Source organism: Nannospalax galili, unplaced genomic scaffold (genome assembly GCF_000622305.1).
Source record: "Nannospalax galili isolate Female #2095 unplaced genomic scaffold, S.galili_v1.0 scaffold751, whole genome shotgun sequence".
Lineage (NCBI taxonomy): Eukaryota > Metazoa > Chordata > Mammalia > Rodentia > Spalacidae > Nannospalax > Nannospalax galili.
Genome location: NW_008331125.1, coordinates 1,043,052 through 1,065,042, shown reverse-complemented (window position 1 = coordinate 1,065,042; position 21,991 = coordinate 1,043,052). Strand labels below are relative to the sequence as shown.

At 40.4% G+C, this 21,991-nt stretch overlaps 1 protein-coding gene across 3 annotated transcripts in view; it reads left to right on the top strand.

Moving 5' to 3' along the window:
• Rgs7bp (regulator of G protein signaling 7 binding protein) overlaps window positions 1-21,991 on the top strand; it is a 176,225-nt gene that overhangs the window by 1,724 nt on the left and 152,510 nt on the right. For 2 of the 3 annotated variants that reach the window (XM_008856262.2, XM_008856256.3), the window contains exon 2: window positions 835-1,001. In XM_008856262.2, the coding sequence (XP_008854484.1) occupies window positions 835-1,001 (167 nt within the window). Of the gene's footprint in view, window positions 1-238; window positions 619-834; window positions 1,002-21,991 lie in introns of those variants that run through there. The other variant, XM_008856267.3, reaches the window with a different exon arrangement.

The following is a 21,991-nucleotide window of genomic DNA, read 5'->3' as shown; positions in this document are numbered from 1 at the left end:
AGGCGGGGTGGGGGGTGGGGGAGTCTTGTATCTTAATCCTTTGCTTGAGTGCCAACCACTCCCCACCCTCAGCTCCTCCATGCCGATCACGTGCACGGTGTACTATTTTTAAATCTTCACTCCCCCCAGATGCGGGGTGACACCCAGGTCGAAATGGCCCTGCTGAGACAAATGCCCTGGGCCAGGGGCCTGGGAGTCAGAGGCTGTATAGGTTAATGCCTCTGTCCTGGGAAGAATAGTGGATGCGAAATATTGGGTGAACTGACTCTCTCGCCAGGGAAGGAGGGTGGGGGTGCTGCTTTGTGGTGACACGGTAACAAACAAACCCAAACAGAGCGCACGGGGCTCTGCAGAGGGAACGAAAGGCAGCGCAGAGGATGTGGACTGTCTTTGAGTCAGGGTCCGAGCCTGAAACAATCAGTGGCCCAGCAGGAGGTGAAAGGTTTGCGTGTCATGTCCTACTAGTCTTTTCCGGTGCCACTTCAAATCCAAGTCCTAGCAGTAGCTGAGGGAGCGGCGATGCGAGAGCCCCCAGGATCATTCCCTAGTGGCCTGGGAGTGGCATGCTAGCTCTTCAAAAATGCTCTTGCTCTTCAGAAACAGAGTCTGAACGTGGGGGTAAGTGAGACTGAAAATGGAGCTTCCATGGCCAGCTTGCCAATGAAAAACAAAGAGACTTGCCATCATTTTGTCTTGCGCTTTAAAGTCTTAAGGCTTGGTAGCTGAAATTTGGGGTGCTGGCCCAAAGATCCGTGAAATCCCTGCCTATGTGAAGAGAAATAGGAAACTTTCTAATGATAAGTGTTTGGTGATAGAAACTGGCTTCTTTTCCAGCTTGTCCAAGAGTTCAACACGCAAGTGGCCCTGTACCGAGAATTGGTCATTTCTATTGGGGACGTCTCGGTCAGCTGCCCCTCACTACGGGCGGAAATGCACAAGACAAGAACCAAAGGCTGTGAAATGGCCCGTCAGGCGCACCAAAAGCTGGCTGCCATCTCAGGGTAGGAGACTCTTGACATTATCTGGTAATTAGTGTATATGATGCTGGCAGAATGTTGTGATCGTCAAGGCCTCAGGGACATCCCCCGAAAATCTGAGATCTTCACCAATCACTTTGAGATTGAATAAACCATAATCAGAAAGTTATGTTATTGAAATGATACATAAATAGTAAGAAAGAAAAAAATACATATGTACATATATGATCTTGGTTATGAAGTGACTTCTAAAAAAATTGTCATTTAATTACCTTTAATTTGATGCTTACATTTTTTATGGGGAAATGTTTGGGCATCAAGCAAAATTAAATGACCATGCTTCTAGATGAGTTGTACTCTAATGCTGAACTAAAGGTCTGTGCTGGGGAGAGAAAAATATTTGCTAAATCCCAGCTTTACTAAACTATACTATGTGATAAATTCCCATGATGCTGCTTGAAATAAAGTACATAATCTGGGATATAAATTACACTCTTTCTTATAGTGACAGGAAAGTGAAGTTTTATCATAGTGAGGTTTTGTACGGATTGGGAAAATTCACAAATCTAAATTAACCTTAGTTCAATTTAACCCTTGCCCTCATTTTTAATTAATTTTTTATCACATTTATGGGTTCTCAGGTCCATGTCAGGTGGTAATAGAGTGAGTGAAAACTTCTCTCCTGGGACCCTACCTTTTTCCATCTTGACTTCAATATTGGGCAAAACTTAGCAAGGGATTTGTCAACAGTTGCTGATGTCAAGCTAGGTTCTCACAGAAGGCCTTGCAAGCATCCATGTACAAATATTTTAAGCGCTTGGTTTAGTGGTGATAGAGCTTTTAACTATTTATCTTTTGTGAGTGTAGGTTTATTACAATTCAACTGTATATAAGTCCACTCACCTGATCATGTTGTGGAATGGTCACTTAGGAAACAGCTAATTTCCCTCTTTTGCATCTTTAATGCCAATAAATATAGTGACTATTACTAGTATGTAAAGATTTAAAAAACTGCACATTGTCTCTCTTAAAAACTAGCTTATGTCTGACAACAGGCATTTTATATCATGAAGGAGATGTCCCATTTACTTGAGGTGAGGAATAAACAATACATTTTTGCAGAGTTATTTTATTTAGGAGTAATGTTGGGAAGCTTTATCCTTTTCTGTGATGTTGTATTCAACATGAAGCAAACCTGGGGAGGGATGAGGAAGTATTTCAGGAAATGCAGTTATAATAAGACCCAGACACATGACAAAAAAGACAATGTGGAAACAGAGGCAAAGTCACAATGAATTGAAAGATGGAAAAAAAGTGATTTGGAAGGAAAGCAGGTTGGGACGGGAAGCATGATGCTCAAGGCTGAGGGTGAATATCTGTATAAACCTTGTGCCACAGAATACAGGATGAGGTCATATCCAGAGGTCCTTTATGTTGAAACTCAAAATGAGGCCATGTTCTAATCAGAGAAGGTGGGATGGAAATTATTTTGCTATAGCCACGAATCCAGTTTTTGTCAGGGTTAAGGAAAACATCTAGAAGTGTGGGCTCACTTTTGTTGAGAGTTGAACATATGAGGTGAATTGGATTTGCTCTGAGCTTTGTAGCCCTTATCTATTCATCTGGGGTTGGTGTTAATGGAGGCATTTTCATAAGAATTAGTGGGAAAATAGGATGTTCTTAGATCTCTGCAAACCTAAAACTCCATAATGGTTAAAGAAAGAGTTTAGCACATTCCCCCCCTTAAAAATAATTAAATGCAATTTAGTGTTCAGTTATGAAAAATGACAGTGATATAATTGAAGGAAGTCCCTTTAGTTCCTCACCATCTGGGCTCCACTAATCAAGGATGTGATTCCCTTTGACAGAATTCCGTTTCTGATATTGCTTATTATGTGGGTCTCATTTAAAGCTTGATGTGGAGGCTGGTAGGGAAGCTGTAGGATTCACTGCAGTTTGCAGTAGGGATGAGAAAAGCACACACTGCTGGTGAAAGTAGAAAGACTGGATTTCTTAAGCATCTCCTGTCTCTTGTCATAATTCAGGTGCTTTGTGGAATAGCTGCCTGAGAGAGGGGTTGTGAACCTCAGTCTACAAATATGTCTCAGACTAAGAAGTTGTATAAAGACCCAGCTAAGAAGTGTTACAGACTTGATTGAACTCCACATTTTTCCTCTACATAATACTGATATTCAAAAAAGTGTTATGTAAAAAATTTTTATTATTTTTATTATTGCTAAAATATGATGACACTTAGAATAAGCTAACTAAAATAAATCATAAAATATCATACATTAAGGATTACATTTATATGAAATGCCTCCCTCCCAAGGAAAAGTACATCTATAGACATAGAAAGTAGATTGGTGATTGCCTGGAACTGGTGGAAACAGGTAATGACTCTCTTTGGTGTGACGGAAATGTTCTAGAATTGGACTGTATTAATACTTGTAGAACTCTGTGTATTTACTAAAACTCAGTGAATTAATCACTAAAAGTGGGTTAGTTTGTGATTCATAAAAGATACCTCAATAAAACAATTCTTTAAAGGTGTTGCCACTGTCAGTGCAATTAACATTTGATCTTTGCTGGCATTATTCATTTCTACTGGTATAGCTGTAGTAAAGGGACATGAGTTACAGAAACCAAAGAAAAATAGCACTTGGATCTGTATGCATTCATCAAGATTACTATCAATAACTAGCATCTCATCTAAGCACCAACACTCTGCTATTTGTGGGATACAGTGAGGGCAAAGGCAGAACTTGAGAGAATAAGTGAATTCACTTATTTCTTATACCATAGACCACCCTTTCCTAATCCACTAGCTAAATATGGGGCCAGAGGAAAGAGAGAGGTTTAAAAACAGACAAGGAAAAAAGAAAATGAAGGAGGAAGGCCAAAAAAGTGATTTAGAATGATGCAACAAATACTTTATCACTTTGACTAACTGAAACCCTCCAGGAATGGTTAGTGTTTCTCATTGACTGGCTCTGGTTAAGTCATCTTTACCAACACAATCAAACATTCTCATATTTCATTTGGGTTAGCAGCTGTTCTAGCACAACTTTTGTTTTGGAAAATCAGGATCTTCTAGATTGACCTAGCCAGGTGAATGGAAAGTCTCTTCTGACTCATGTGTCCAGTCAGAAGATGTATACCTTTACAACTCAGATCCTTCCCTACATGGTAAGCCTAGATGAACCTTAAAGATCAATTTTAAGAATGGCAGGTCAAAGTAGCTTATTTTGCACTGTTTGAGGTGCATGTATATGTGTGTGTGAAATGTGTGTGTGTGTCTTTATGTGTCTGGAAGTGTGTGTGTATGAATGTATGTATGTGTCTCTGTGTATGTATAAGGGTGTGTGTATGTGTGTATATATGTGTGTGTGTATGTATGAGTGTGTGTATGTGTACGTGTGTATATATGCATTTGTGTATATGTGGATATGTATGTGTATGTGAATGTGTGTGTGAGTTTATATGAGTGTGAGTGTATGAATGTATTGTATTTGTATATGTTTATGTGCTTGTATGTGAGTGTATATGAGTGTGTATGAGTGTATTGTGTGCATATGTGTGTATGTGTGTATGTGCATGTGTGTGAATGTATTGTGTGTATGTATGTGTGATTGTATATGTGTGAGAGTGTATATATATGTGTGAATACATTCTTTGTATTCACTAAAAGTGGGTGAGAGGACAGCAACAATCTAGCCCCTGTCTCCTTGGACTTCCTTGCCAAAATGAGTTCTGAGACACCTTCAAGGAATCCCCAGGGCCATTTGACACTTTATTTTTGAGGACACAGAGATTCAGAAGATTAAAGGGTCTTAGGAGGCACCTTGGCAGAGTCTATCTGGAGGTTTTGGTGTCAGACAGACTCAGGATGAGCACTCTCTTCTAGGACTTTTGATGGAATGTGTGCTCTGAATCTCAACTCCTTCACCTGCCTACAAGTTGCCATGCTTGCTCATAGGGCAGTTGAAAGAACTGCATGGGCTCAGTACATAGAGCAGGGACCATGTCCCCTGCCTGTTTAATAGCATGCCCTCCCCAGGGGTGCTCTGATACTAGAACCCAGTCTCTTGCTCCTGGGCAAGTGCTCAAACCATCAACTGTACCCCTTCCTTAAAAGGAAAAAGGGAGACTGCCCAGGTAGCCAACATACTCCAGAAAACCCCATGTTATGTACAGTGGGCTAGCTGTGAGGACTCCCTTTCCCGTACTACTTCTGTGGTGCCCGTGTTGGACTGAACCGTCCTCACTGATACCATTTGTTAATAGCTACAGCATAACTGAAGTGAAGAAGTGTACATCAGGTCTTCAAAACAGGTATAAGTAAGATAAGGTGAGAGGAAAGACACTGTGATGAGAAAGACACTGACGCCAAGTCAGATTAGATCTGGATAAGTCCTGCCTCTGCTTTACTTCACTGCTTGGTAAGGACTTATGTGTAAATCAATAAAAAAAAAAAAGAAAAAAACTGCTTCACAGCAGGACAAGTGGCCATCTGATTCACTGCCTAAGAACACTGACACTGGGGTCAGACTGTCATCTGCAAGTACTATGGCCATGGACAAAAGTGTTAACACTCTCTGCCTCTGATTCCTGAAGCAAAATAAGTCTAATAATAATGGGACCAAATCATATGCATTGTGAAGGTCTGAACTTAGAAGCCTGGATATCATATAGTGAGTGCTATTATTAAGTACAGGTAGTGTTATTGTAATCACTACAACATTTAAAATTCAGGTTGTCAAAATAACACTATAAAAATTTATACTAATCAAGCCGGGTATGGTAGTACAGACCTTTAATCCCAGGGCAGAGGCAGACAAATCTCTGTGAGACTGAGGGCAGCCTGGTCTACACAGTGAGTTCCAGATCAGCTGGACCCTATCTCAAAATAATAATAATAATAATAATAATAATAATAATCCTATTATGCCATCAAATACTGGAGTAAGTTTTAATTGCCTTTGTTTCTTAAATTATCTTCTGAGGTATTTTCTATGTTGAAAAGCTCCCCCCAGAGGGTTATCAAAAGTCCTATTCCTAAAACTTTACAATAACTTGGAAATGTAAATGCTCAAAAGAAGGTTTAGAATTATTTTCTTTGTATAAGTCAGCATAATTTATTAATAAGTCATACAAATTCTTACAAAACTCTTCAACTTAGTTCTAAGTTGTATGACTTTGGACAATTCTGTTAAATTAACTGTACACCTAAATGAGAGGGTTGAAATGGATGACTTCTCAGCCTCTTGCCTTCATTATTCCACAGTCCTTATTAATTGGTGTAGAATCAAGGAGATTCTTATTTATGGAACTGGGCTGTAAAAATAATGAGCACCACACAGAGTTTGATTATTAAATCCTAAAAATAATTTTTGGGGATCTGAACATACATGTCTTTAACAAAAAGAATTTTCATTTCCTGATGGCTTTCAGATGTCTTGCAGCAAATATCCCAGATATCCATAACTACAAGTTTTGGGGTTTTCCCCTCTAGCGATCTTTCCAAACCAACCAAGCCAACGTTCCTCTCCTCCTTCTCCCTCGGTGTTTTTTGGTTTTGTTTGTTTTTTGTTCTGTTTTCCAGCTTCATCTCTAGCTAGTTTTTGTTCTACTCAGTCTATGTATTAGGAAGTTGGGGTATGAGGGAGAGGAACAGGAGGAGAGAGACTGCAGCTTGGTTGCAATGTCCTTTTTGACACTTTTGCTGAGATCTCAGCCATTACATGAGGTGGAACTGACTAAGAGCTTGGTGACCATGGACACAGTTCCCACTTTCTTTGGGCCTCATGATGGAGGAGCACTAAGAGGGCAGTACCAGCCTCAGCTGTCAGCAAAAGGGACTTGTGGTTGGCAGTCATGCCAGGCTATCCACTCTGTCTTTTATATTCCCTTTCTATATATGACAGGTATTTGATTTTAAAAAATTTAATTCTTACTGGTCTAATAGTGAAAGGCAAGTTATGAATATGCTAGTCATTAAGATAATGATAGGAAAATCTGTACTCGCTTGTTAGAACTATAATTATAAAGTACCACATAGAACATGGCTCAAACAACAGAAACATGTTGTCTCACAGTTATGGGTATGAGAATGCCAAGATGAATGGTTCAACAAATTTGGCTGTGAGGAAGAGTCTACTCCATATTTCTGCCTTAGCTGCTAGTGGTTTGCTAGCAGTATTTAGTGTGCCTTGGCTTGCTGAAGCGTCTCTACCTTCACTTTCACATAGCGTTTCCCTGTGAGTGTGTCTGCATCCAAATTTCCCTATTTTCAAGGACATCAGTCATATTGATTAAGAGTCTACCCTGCTCCGATGTGATCTCATTCTAACTTAACTCATTATTCCTGCAGTGACATTATTTCTACAAACAGATCATATTCTAGGTACTCAGGGGTAGGATTTCAATATGGAAATTTGGGGAGGACAAAATTCAATTAATAAACTTTCCTGAGCTGTCTGTGGTCAAATGCAGCTGTCTGCGGGTTGTTTCGGCTAAGAGGGAGGTAAGCAATGAAGATATAGATTTTCCTGGAACTTTCTGTAGACTTTTCCTACGCTTCCACACGATGAAAAACCCAGGTCACATGTTTTATATTTGCACAAGTGTAGTTTATCTTAGGGGTGAAATTTGTGACCACGGATGAAATGGATATTTTCAGACACCAAGTCCGCTCATTGGTTGGCATTGTGCTCTAACCAACTTAACTGTTGCTATCTGAAGGCAGACCTGAATTCAACTGAAAGAGAGAAGAGTGGGGAGAGTGAGGCACTCAGCAGTCCTTAGGTGAGGCATCACCCACTTCCCCTCCCTGGTTTGCATCAGTAGATGAGCAAACAGTGGCCCCTTGGTGTGCCAGTACTGTTGTTTAAGGACCATAAGCATCATCTCCTCCACCATATGTCAAGGCACTGACACACCAGTTTGAAAAGACTGCTTTGTTTGTTGTTTGTTTGTTGTAGATAGGGTCTCTCCACATGCCCCACGCTGGCCTCAAAATTGCTGGCTATGTTCCTACCTCAGTCTCTCAAAGGGATTCCAGACTTGAGGCACCATGCCCTACTAGAAAGAGACCATTATCATAAACTCAATATTATATGGAATCCTGACAAGTGCTTTCCCATTGCCTGTGAAGTTTAGCTTTATTTTTACCTTTTGAACAGAGCTAATGACTTTCACCTTGTTAGTATTTTCTTAATAAACATTCCAATTAGAAAGAAAATTTGATATAAAATGAACTTTAGGAGAATTCACTGTCACTTCATTATTTAAACAATGAAGTGTAGAGCAGGGACATGATGGCATACACCTGTAGTCCCAGTACTTGGGAGGCAGAGGCAGGTGGATCCCTGTGAGTTTAAAGCAATCCCTGACTACATAGTGAGTTCCAGGCCAGCTGGGGCTACAGGGAGACGCTGTCTCAAAAAGACCAAAAATAAAACAAAGCAATGAAGTTCAGGACAACAAGGCCGTGTTTCATTTACATCTACATCCGGAGTGGAAAGTTCAGTGAGGTGTGTGTCTTCCTTTTCATTAGGTTGACTTGGTGTTTTAAAATCTATTCTTAAACTCAATCTTGACTTTGGTATGCATTGAGAGATTGGACCACTGTATGCATTTTTTTCTGTTTTGTAATTTTAAAATAAACATTCTGATTTGAAGAACATATCAAAGATCCATTTCTGAGACTCATGCCTTCATTATTATAACAAATCAGTAATCAGTATATATTTAGAGTTCCTCATAAGGTAATATTTACTTTAGTTTATTTCACAAAAACATTGCTCTAACATCACTTGCTTTATTTTGTAAATGATCATTATACCAAGAACACCTTGCAGAATTGTTTTTGTTTTTTTTTTAACTTTTAGCCCATGAGAGTTCAATTGAGCTGGTTGTTTATTTCTTTGCTTTACAAGATACAATTTCATGTGTGGGCAGGTGGCAATGCATGTGTGTGTGTGTGTGTGTGGAGACCAGAGGGTGACATCTTGTGTCTTCCTCAATTGCTCTCTACCTTATTTTTTGAGCCAGCCTCTCTTACTGAGCCTGGATCTTGCCAATTTGACTGGACTAGCTGGCCAGCAAGCCCTAGGATCTCCAGTCTCCCCTTTCCCAGCACTGGGATTACAGGCATGTGCCACTGTGCCCAGCTTTTTTACATGAGTGTTGGGGTTTGAACCCAGGTTCTCATTCTTGTACAGCAAGCACTTTATTGACTGATCCATCTCCCCAACCCCCAAAATATGATTTAAAAAAAAAGAAAACCTCATGAAAAAACTTAGTTGTTTATACACAGTTATATACAGATATACAAACATATAGAAATATACCCACGCACAAAACTTAGGTATAAAATCAGCTCTTGTTGGATAAAGCATCTAAACCTTAAAATTAAACTGATTTACAGAAAATGTTTCTGACCTGTTGAGAGACCCTAGACACAATCAGATTCATATTTTCAGCCATAGATACATAGTAGGCTAAGAATCTAAACCAAATCACAGAGTTTAAGCAGAAAGGGATACATATGTACTAGATCAGAAGAAGCCACAATTTGTGTATTCTTCAGTCACTGGTACCTTGAAGTTACCCTCTCCTATACCTTCCTACAGAATTTTATATCTTCCAGTGTCTGTTGAGCCTCCTTTTTCCTTTATTTCTGTGACCACCCTCTAAGCTCAGAAAGGAATCTTGCCAGGCCATCAGCCACTGTTGTGCCTTCCCAACTGTTCTCCTTGTTTTCAGTCTCTCACCTTTTGTCTTCAATTTATTCACTAGATCCAGACTAATCCTTCCCAAATGCTCTTCTGATCTTGTTACTTCTTTGCTTTAAGACTTCCAAAGATTCCCTGTTGCCTAAAGCAATGTTTCTACAGATGTGATCCTTGGATTGGCTGTATGGGAATCACCTGCCTTGAGACCTAAGAACTAACAATTCTGGGCACGAGGCCCAAAAGTCCAGATTGTTAACAAGAATCGCCATATTCCCCCAGAGACTCTGGAACATGCTACATAGAAGACCTGTCGGCCTAACACAATGATTCTCAGCCTAAGCTGCCCAGGGGAATCACAGATACAGCTTTAAACATTTGCAGTGCCTGACTTGCATGCTTAAAATTTCTGATTTAGTGAGTCTGGGATAGAGCCTGGGTGTTGAAATTATTTTTAAGCATCCTATAGGAGTAGGAAAGGATTTTATTTGCCTACATTCAACAAAGCTTTGAAATAATGGTTGCTTAAAAGCACCAATGGTTTATCACTCACAGAAAAATCTGAGGATGGGCAATTCAGAGCCAGGTCTGGAGGCTCATGAAACCATGACCCTATTCCCATTCCTAGCTCATGGAGTTCATCTTCCACTTCACATTTTGTGATTCAAGACTATGACAGGATGCCTAGCCTAGATTCCAGGACAGAAGACAGAAGAAAAGAGGAAAGATAAGAAGCTTACCTTTTCAGCTGGGCCAATGCTTTTCAATGAGTTCCAAACAACTTCTAGAGCTGCAGCCCATATTACATAGGCACTGCACACTCTTGCTGACTGCACGGTTTATTCTCTTGTAATCATTCTCTTTTTATTCTTTTCTTAAATAAAATGAGGATATTATTACTGAGAAAAAGGAGGCAAATGAAGGTTAGGAAATAACTAATGATATATGTCACAGTATGTAACTTATTTCCTAGCTTAGTCTTTTTTGAAGGGGGAATGGTTGTTTTGGTTTTGGTTTTGGTTTTGGTTTTGGTTTTGAGACAGGGTCTTCCTATAGCCCCAGCTGGCCTGGAACTGGTTATGTAGACCAGGCCTGCCTCTGCCTCCCATAAAATCTATGCCATCATGCCTGGCCTCCTACCCTAGCCTTTAACTTCTTCTGAACACTCTACTTCTTCAAATTGGTCTACTTTTTATTCCTTAAGTATATACAACAGGGTGGTCTTTATATGAAAAGACTTGTTCAGCCAAAAAGCAATCACTCTCCTGAATATCAAACTGGTCCTTATAATCTTATTTTGGCCTGTCAGACTCCTCACATTGAAAACCAGAAGAGAGGGAGGAATACCAAAAAGATTCAGAAAATTTTTCTGCTTTTAAGGCTGCCTTACAGAAAAGATATGACATTCAGAAACCACTTGGGAGGACAGGAAGTGCCTTTAAAGGCAAAGTGCCTTTGAAATGACTTGAGTATAATTTTCACAAGACAGGATGTAAAATGAGATTGGGCCAGGAAGGGGCATAGATGAAGGTAAACTGCAAGGTGATCTATGGCCAAGATTATAATGAGTTTGTTAAAAAGTATCAAACTTGAAGCTCAGTATCTCACGTATATGATATTATAGTTAGGTCATAACCATAGTTAATCCATAACATAGACCTATTCAATGTAGATGGTAGTATCTTCTATAGGACCCAGAAGTCATCTCTCTTTCTGGTATCTGTTCATGGAGCATCCACCCCCGCAGGTGCCACATATTCTTTCAACCACTCTAAACATGCTATGTGGTAAGCATGACCAAGGAGACACAAATAAGAAAGAGCGTTTCAGATAGTGCTAAATGCAGTGGCAAAAATAAAACAGGATCATAACACTAAAGAATTATGGATACAGGGGCTAGAGAGATGGTTCAGAGGTTCAGAGCACTGACTGCTCTTGCAGAAATCAAGGTTCAATTCCCAGGACTCACCTGGCAGCTAACAACCACCCTTAACTCCAGTTCCAGGGGATCCAGTGCCCTCTTCTGGCCTCTGTGAGCATTGCATATATGTAGTTCACTTACATACATGGAGGCAAAACACTCATCTATAAAAAATAAAAATAAATAACTAAACTTAAAAAAGCACAGGGCAGAACATAAATTGGTTTACAATTCAAGGGGATCAGGTCTGAGATTTCTCAGCTACTTCAGCATTTTCCTCAAGGTCCCAATATTGTTGTAGCAACAGCAATTACCTGTGTTCCAAGAAAATAAGGAGGGCAGAAAGTGAAAACATGACCCAGCTAAGTGTGTCTCTGTCTAAAGGACTTTCTCAGAAGATTCACACAGCAGCTTACATGAGTTTCTCATTGGTCAGGATTGTAGGGCTTCCCTGGCTACAAGTTTCATTGTCTGATTTATATACATCTCCCTTCATACCAGCTATTCAGTAAGAATAAACTCTCCTGATCTGTTAAGCCAAAGGAATGCTCCCCTGAGGCCTAGGGCAAAAAGATTTTAATTTGTGTGTGTGTGTGTGTGTGTGTGTGTGTGTGTGTTTGTGTCTATGTCTGTGTCTGTGTGTCTGTGTGTATGTGTGTGTATGCATATGTGCACATGAGCACCATAGTACACATGTGAAGGTCAGAGGACAACCTCAGGTATTGGTCATCACCTTCTGCCTTGTTTGAAATAGGGTCTCTTGTTTTCTGTTGCATAAGACAGGTTAGCTGGCCTGTGAATTTCTGGGAATTCTCTTGTCTCTGCCTCCCATCTCTCCATGGGAGTACTAGGATTACAGGTACACACTGTCATGTCTAATTTTGCATGGGATCTCGAATCCAAACTCAAGCCTTCATACTTACGTGAGAAGCACTTTACTCACTGAGCCATCTCCCCAGCCCTAGGGATGAATCTTGGGGCAGATCAGGAAAGAAAACTTCTATAGGGACCTGAATTAAGATACCAGTACCAGAGAAAAAAGTCGTTAGCCCTCCTACTGACCAAATATCTTCATTAAACATCTCAACTTGTCAGAGGGCTAGCTCTGTAAACAGGAAAAAAAGGAAGAGCTTGTGTGTGAAAAGTGAAGCCCTCGTTATCCCTCAGCATCCCTCAGCATCCACTTCTCCTTCCTGTATGTTTCCTCCTCTGTTCTATATTTTCTCATTAAACATTGAACGCCTATGATGGGCCACACGGTGTGCTAGGCTCCAGGAGGGTTGAATCCCTGCCTTGAAGACTGATCACCTTGCATTTGCATAGAGATGGGCTTATGAGCAGATCATTGCAGAGCAGTGGGATTGATGCTGCAGGAGGGATACCCAGAGGACACAGCTGAGGCAGAAGGAAGGCAGCAGTCAGCTCTGGTCCAATGGAGATGGCCAAGGAAAAAAGACCTCAGAAAGAAAGTGATACCACTTGGGCTGAACTTTGAGAAGAAAATAGCAATGTCCTTTTTCTACTTTGTCTTTTTCACTTGTGTGACCTTGGGCGTTCTGCCATGGTAAAACTCAGGAGACACTATCCAGTCTTGAACTCAAAGGAAACAGAAATAGGAGCTTATTTTTATTTCCTTTTTTCTTTTTTAAAGATAGGATCTTGCTATCTTGCCCAGGCTGGCCTGGAGCTCCTAGATTCAAAAGACTCCTGAGCTTCTCAAGTAGCTAGGGCTACAGGCATAAAACGTCACACCTGGTAACAGGATTTTAAATGTTCTAAGAGATACATGAAACAGCTGTTTTCTCTCTCAGCTATCCCTCTACTACATGCTATATACCCTTTGGACATATTGCCTCATAATTTAGAGTTCAGCTGTAATAATATTTACTTGCCATCCAGAGAGATAATATTTTTCAAGGCCGGCATGCTGAGTGGGCAAAGCATTTGCCTGTACATGACAGACCAGTCAGCCTGTTCAGAGTAACCTAATCAGAGAGCCAACTCCGTATTTGTGTAGGGATTGAGATTATGTCACCCATTCAAGAATGTCAGGGTTGAGGCTCTTCAGGCTTAATGGAGAACTTTTCCCTTTTGTTCCAAGGTGGTGTCCCTATCCTCAGGAAGCTGGGGCTCCTAGCTGTCTCCCAGGCACCTAGAATGCTAAGGACTTTTAAAGTCTCCATTTTGTAATGAACTAGTCCTCTGACAAGTTGAGAAGTTTAATGAAGATACTTGGTCAGTTGGGGGTTGAAGACTTTTTTTTTCTGGTACTGGTATCTTTATTCACGTCCCCATAAAAGTTTTCTTTCCTGATCTGCTCCAGGATTGCAGTCCTTCCCTCCCCTACCACAGGCTATTCTTTCAGAATCTTTCCCCTGCCCTAGACACACTTCAGAGCAGGATCTCTTCATCTGTCACATAGCTGATTTGGGAATTTTTTCACAAGTTTACTCAAAACAGGAAGACAGGAGGAAGGAAAAATAACAAAATTATGGCCCCACTGAAGCTGTGAGGGAGATGAAAATGGATCTTGGCTCTGCATTCCTTAAGCCTTGGCACTTTTCTCTGGACCCCAAATTTTTAAGATTTTTTTCCCCTCATAGCCATGTTTATTCAAATTGTTCCATCTGGCATTTTCTTTCTTGGCTGATCAACTATGCAAGTCCTAGAAATGACCCTGTAGGATCAGACTGTTCCAAGCCTGAATTCTGGGTAGCTGGAGAACCCACTGACTTCTTCCCAGTACAGAACATTTTAGCAGAATCAGGAGATCCTGCTGTTGTAATGATGTTGGCTACCTTCTAGAATGCCAGTGGACACTGGAATAAGAAGAGAAATGGAGGTGAGAGCAAACAATTCCACTCCGGCCTTTCTCTCCCTGAGCCAAGGAGTATGTGAAGTTTGTGTGTTTTTCTCTCAGATATGCCTCATTATAAAGAGATAATTTCTCAATATTTTGTCTTTAATATTAACTCCTACTTTTCCATTAGCACAAACATTCCCATTTGTCTTACAAAGAGAAAAATTATCACCCTTATTCTCACCAAAATATTCCTTATGTAAGAAAATTCAAGGAGAAATGGAGATGTGTTCCTAAAATGGTCCCTAACATACAGAAATTAAAACATTAAAATATATAAATATCTGTATAAATTTATTCTACTCTGGTTTGTCCTTTTCTTCTGTAACAAGAAGCACTTGTGGAATGCATAGACTAAAAGGTCAGCAAGAGGACAGTGAGTCAAAGATTCATCAGTTTAGAAGCCCTGGTCCCTGTTCTTATCAGTACTTTATTAGCTTTTATAAACATCCACTTGTTTTACTGTTACAATTCTCATCTGGTTTTGCTCATCAATAGTAGACACTGTCAACTGACCTTCCCTAAGAGGACCCCAAGGTCTTCCTCCCTAAATAAGCTAGATGAGGCAAACAAATGTCCAGGATCTGGGACTGTGATTTGGGAGTACATGTTTTGGGTGAGGACAGCAGTAGCCTCTGAGAAGTGCTCACCCTATTGGACAATGAGTGGAACATGTTGCCCTGGGTGTGTGGGTTCTCTTGACCACAGAGATACCCTAAAGACTGAGCAAGTAGTACTCAGAGTCAGACCCTGAGAAAGGCACCTGGGATGTTTGAGACATGCCCTCTCTGTGTACACAGACAGAGAGGAAGATTGGCATGGGATTGAGGTATCTGCTGCCAGTCAGCACTGTCTGGAGTTGGGACATAGGTCATCCCTCTCCCAGAAGTAACTCCCTGGGGACAAAAACAGAATTTGACAGAGATTGCAGTCTCTTTCAAACTGGGTTGACGCCCATGAACATCCCCAACACCACCACCACCCACACACCTAATCATATATTTTCATAGTCTGAAGTTTGAGATCTTGTACCATTCTTAAATAATGAAGAAACTGCTCCGATTATTTTGACCACATTTTGCAAAATCACTCTCCAAATGTTCCTTCCAAAAACAAGCCATATCAACTGTTTTTATGTCCATAGATTCAATCTTTTGTTTTCTGAGGATGAAGTGTGTTTTAAGCTACCAAATCCGTTCAGACTCAGAGTGGTTTTAAAACAGTCCCTGAGTTTTCCTGTTAGATTACTGTTCAGGAACCACTCAGCTCGCATGTGAAGCAAGTTCAGATATCTACTTAGTGTCATCCCGGTTCATTTGGGGAGATGCTGGCTCCTGGAGTCAGCATTATAAAGGCGTTCTCCAGCTTCTGAGAAGGAAATTCTGTGGGATGTGAGGGGGAACAAGGCAGAGAAGGAGAATGATTCAGATGAAAAGAAGAAAGAAAATGGGGAAGGAGGGCCGGATTTGCGCTCTGGGAATTATGCTGACTAAAGTGTTAGACTGCCAAGAGAGGAAGGAAAAAGCCAAAGGAAAATCAAAGGGACTGGCTATCCAAGTGCAGGAGGAAGGACAGGAGTCACTGGGCAACACAAGGTCTCCAGACTCAGGTTCAATATGGACCCATGAAGGTGAGGGCAGAGGTGAGATGAGATCATGAGCCATTATACCTGCAGCAGGTAGCAGCCACCAGGCCTCACTGGTGGCTGATTACTATGTGAAATATGAGTCAAGTGTGGCATTTTGTGGCTCATTTTGTCTTCGTTCCTCCTCTTTTTGCATCACTGGATAGTGAACCCAGAGCCTCATATATGTTACAAGCGAAGACTTGACCACTGATCAACATCTTCCATCCATTCTTACTTTTTATTTTGTGACTGTGTCTATATCTTAGCTTGTGCTGTCCTGAACTGACTCTGTAGGCCTTGAACGTTTTATTCTCTTGCCTCTGCTTTCTGAGTAGCTAGGACTGACAAGCCTGTATCACCAAGCTTGACTAGCTTGTTTTTCTTAAGAGACTCTGGGGTTTAAAGAGACCGTTCAGTTGTTAAGCACATGAGCTGCTCTTGCAGAGGACCAGAGTTTAATTCCTAGCACCCAGGTCTGGTGGCTCACAAACACCTGTAACTCCAGCTCTAGGGGATCTGATACCTTGCTCTGGCCTTTGTGAGTGCCTGCACACATATATGCATACACACACATACACATACATTCATATAAACAAAAATAAAATAAACATTTTAAAAAGAGTTTCTAAAAATTCAGATCTGTGGGGCTAGAGAGATGGCTCTCAGGTTAAGAGCACTGGCTGCTCTTGCAGAGGACCCAGGTTTGATTCCCAGCACCCACATGGCAGCTAAAAACTGTCTGTAACTCCAGTTCCTGGGGATCTGATGCCCTCTTCTGATCTCCAAGGGCATTGCACAACACAGGTACACTTACACACATGCAAGCAATACATGCAGGCACATAATTTTTTTAAATTCAGATTTGTCTGTGAGATATCATGATTTTTATATGTTGACTAACAGAAATATCTTCAGACATCTATTAATTATCACCTGTTCGCTCAGAATACATGCAGGCTGTTAAATCATTGGAAAATTTTATATTTGTATTAGTCACTATTACTTTTATTACCTTCTTAATTTCTTTATTTGGACATTATGCAGGGCTAAGACTTGTCAATACTTGTCACCTCTTTTAAAAAAAAAACTACCCAAATATAGAAAAAAGTGGGGAAGAGGGATATATTTTTGGCTTTGAGTTATTAGATAATAGAAGTCAAATCTATTTAATTAGCATCAGAAACTTGTTAAACACTCCTGGAATTGAACCTAAGAGATAAAAATGATTTTTGTACATTTGTCCTAAAGTCAAATTGTTTGGAAGATCTCTCTCTTTTAAAAAGAAAATTATTCTCATAAAGCTTTGGTATTCTCTTGCATCAAACAGGAGCCATTAATCTAATTATTATCAAGATTAAGACAAATAGCCTGTTAATTTTTAATTTTTTACTTTATCTAAATGAGACCCTAAAGGGGAATTTTTCTCAAGCTGATTTCCTGGTATTTATATGCTTTAATAGGATTTAACTGAAAGAGAATGATATACATTAAAAAACTGACAAATTTCTACCCTTCAAAAGAGTTATAGATATTTCTATGGATATTTCTGCATTCTCAGCAGAGTATTCATTCTGTGACCTAATTTTTTACTTTATCTAAATGAGACCCTAAAGGGGAATTTTTCTCAAGCTGATTTCCTGGTATTTATATGCTTTAATAGGATTTAACTGAAAGAGAATGATATACATTAAAAAACTGACAAATTTCTACCCTTCAAAAGAGTTATAGATATTTCTATGGATATTTCTGCATTCTCAGCAGAGTATTCATTCTGTGACCAACTTCTTTTGCTTATAGATGTGAGACCTATATCACAAACATCCTTCAGTTTTCAATGTGCTGCTAATTCTATGACTCAAGATTGAATGTAGCTCAGGGGATCATCCATTCATCTCAAGCCCTTCCTTCTGCTTTTCCTCTCTTCTTTCAATAAAAAGTATTTAGGTGAAATAATAGAAAAAGATTAGGGCTAGAAACTCATGAGTGGCCTGTGGAGGAGAAAATGTTTAGAAATTTGTGCATTTAGGAGAAAGCCAGATCAAATGACTGACCTGTAAGTTCATGAAAAGTCTCATATGCAATGAATTGTATAATAATTTAACTTTGTCTTCATAGCTCCAAGTTATAGGTTCCATGTCTGTACCTTGGACTCAGCATTAATATTTCAAGTACCAATATTCTATTACTAATGCAATTATACCTTCTGGGTTTTATTTTTAGGTCAGTGAGGTCCCTAACTCCTAAGATCTCAGGGTTCTTTAAATGTTTTTATTATTGTTTGACATTATATTAGTTGCCAAAGAAATAGTGCATATGAGTCCACTAACCAGAATGTGACTGCAGACAGCATTCTGGAGTCCTGCTCTCCCTCTCTTGCTCAGCTTCACTTGTCTATACTCATTGCCCCCAAGTCCATTGGCTCAGCTTCCACAGCCAATTTTTAACACAAATGTACTTCCCTCCTTCTCCAGGGATAAATGAGATGTTCCCAAGCATAGCATGTTTATAGATTCAATTTTTGTTGATGGGGGTAGAGGTAGGGATATCAAAAGATCTAGAGATAAGGGAAAGTGTCCTTGAGCTGGGATCATCTCCATCTCAGTGCAGCCAGCTGAGTTAAGTGAAGAATTAATTAACAGCAATTGGACCCCCTATTCCTTCCTAGGCATCTCATGGAATTCCTTCACTCCCCCAGGCATTGCCAGTGTTTGAGCCTACAGCTGTAGAACTAACATGGGTGCTGAGTGATTCTTAGAGCCTTGTTAGAGGCCCCTAGGAAGTCACTTACTCTTTACGGAATAAACAGAACCCACAGCCATTATGGATATGTGGATATTCTGCTTTTTTTCCTGAGCAAAACGCCTTCATAAATTGCTACTCAATCTTTTCTACACCTCTATAAGCTCAGAATCATCACCTTCGTTTTCCATATGCGGAAACTGAAGCTCAGAGGGCCAAGCAAGGACACTTATTTATCTTCAGCTACACAGCTGGGAGTTTGGAATGAGTTGGGAAGTTGGTTCCTAATATTCAGCTCCTGCCTTACCCACTACCACAAGGACCCTCTTTCACCATCCACTGTTTGTCTTTTAAGGAACTTCTGATGTAAGACCAAACAGATTCTTTTAAGTCTTGTGAATGGATTCCTATCTCTATTTGTCTTTCTTTGCCTTCAGTTGTTGTTTTAATATATTATTTGGGTCTGAAGAATCTTGGCAATAAAAAGGATATCAAGGGATCCCCAAAGAACAAATCTACAAGGGGAAAAGGATCTAGCTCATTGCTGTGGTTTTAGAGAGGGTGCTCTGGATATACCACAGCACCTGGATCCCTCCCAACTGAAGCTCAGGGGGGCACACTTGGGTATGAATCGACATTACAACAGTAAATCCAGAGATTCAGAGCCCAGTTTACCTTGTACTTCTGCAAATAAATGAAAGTCAAGTCACACAGTCCTTTTCTAACTTGAAGTTTCTAGTTTAGAAAAATGGTGGATGAGCTCCACTTTCCCTAACCTCAGAGCACCATGCATTTTCAACACCACTGCACCAGGTAGGGGCAATGGTCGTGATGACCAAGTTCTACTTCCAATCGGCACTTCTGTCAAGTAAATTTTAAGCTGTAGATGTTCCAGCCAGTTTAATGAGCAGCTAATGGGACCAATTAGACTCCTAACAATGTTGAACAGGCATACAACCCCTGGGTTCCCAGAAATGCCAAGAGTGGCCAGTTGATGCCTAACATGAGGGTAGGGTGTTACAGCTGATGAGATCTGAGGTCTAATGTTTAAAGGTGGTGTAGCTTTGGGTATAAGTGCAAATGTCTGAGACACTAATTTTCCTTAAGTTATAGCTCCTCATTTGCCCTTCAGTCTTTCCTTCCTACCAGTTTTAAAGCAAGCATTCAAAACTCTCTAAAACCTGGGTGATTACTAGAATACACACTACTTCTCATCCAGTTTTCAAGACCAAGCAACCACTGAAAATTGACTAAGAAGTCAACAGAGTGATACACTCAGGCACTCTTAGCTCAAGACAGAGAAATTGTGGGATGTTTTGAGAGGCTCTGTTATCTTCACCATGCAAAAGCTAATGCTGAGAGGGTTCCAGGACACTTCTCCAGCAGCAGTCTGGTGGCTGTTAACCCTGCAGCATAGTATGGCCCCCAGGGGAGCTTTTAAAAATAATTATTCCTGAACTCCACCCCAGATCAATCAAGGCAGGACATCTTGAGGTGAGGTAAGGACATGATGTGGGGGAAAGTATCTTTACAGGTGAGTTGATAACCTTCAGTAGAAACCAAGAACCTCTGCTGGAGGGAAAGAAGAGGCCAGGAGCGGTCATCCCAAGATCCCACTGAGAGTCTCTGCCAGGCTTTTCAACTCAGTAACTCATCCATTTCTCTACCACTCTGGGCAGTAGTTTTTTTGATCATTCCTAAATCCTCCTTAAGCTGTAAAAATTTGTATATACATTATAGCATTGCTTATAACAGTGAAAATGAGGACTGGTCTAAATATACAATAGAGGGTTAAATAAAAGCTATACACATGAGCTTGAATACTATGCAAGCAAATAAATGACATTAAGTAAGACAGCAGATGACAAAGCAGTTTTACTCTCTGATCCCAGTTTGGAAAGAAATTTCTCTCTCTCTCTCTCTCTCTCTCTCTCTCTCTCTCTTTCTCTGTCTCCCTCCCTCTCCCTCCCTCTCCCTCCCTCTCCCTCCCCCTCCCTCCCCCTCTCTCTCTCTCTCTCTCTCTCTCTCTCTCTCTCTCTCTCTCTCTCTCCATGTAATGTTTTCTTTTTGGATGTCTGTCTGTGTTTGGATATCAGTGTTGACTCAAGTTATAGAAAATTTTAAAAATAATTACGTTCTCATATGCAGAGCTTTATCTGTGATGTTTGTTTCACGTTGCTTTTTCCACTGATCAAACCACAGGCCTCACTCATGCAAGGCAAATGCTCACTACTCAGCTACACCCTCAGTCCCTGAATTTTAGCTCTTACGTGCATTATGCAGTTAGCTACAAAAACCTGCTGCTTTGCTAATCCTCTGGGTTTCTACAAAAATGTACTAGCCTTAGACTTGTTTCTCTTCCTGAAGACTGAAATCAAGGGAAAGACGGGAGGATGGAGGTCTTTCTCCTGCAGTATTTGTACTTGGTCCTGGCAGAGCTGCCCTCATTTTATTGGAGGGAATAATGAGAGAGGAAGCAGGGGAGAGAACATCAGGAGGCCAGAGAGCTGAGAGAGAAGGTCATGATCCATTTTCCTTCCCTAGAGCATCCTGTCATACTTTTTGCCTAGTGTGTTAGTGATTCTGAAGATAAAATGAAAGGCGTCAGTGAAAGAGATTAAAATGAATTTAGGCACACAGTTGCTCAATAAGTTTCTATTCATTCTTGCATACCTCCATGAAGTAAACGGCAACAGTTATTTAACAAGCAGAGAATTATCCTCTGCATGTCTCACTCTCTACTCCTGAACAAGTGAAGATCACAATAGCAGCACTTTCACTGGGTTGCCATGAGAACTGAGTGGTGTGGTATGGAGTTAGAGCACTAAGCAAAACTTCAAGCATAGCACACATGCTCAGTGAGTGCCACCTGTTATCACTATTTCATCTTCTGTAGCTAAAAGCCCCAGGGGCATTGACAGCGCTTCCATTATAATCTAGAATAAATAAAAGTGTACATAAATGATAAAAGGTAGGTTGGGATATTATATTTTCATTAAAAGAATCTAACTTGTTCCAGGACAGCTGGGGCTACAGGGAGACCCTGTCTCAAAAAAGACCAAAAAAAATCTAACTTGTAGCCATTTCAGAACTTCAGAACTTTAAAGAAAAAAAATGAATTGTCTCAAGTGT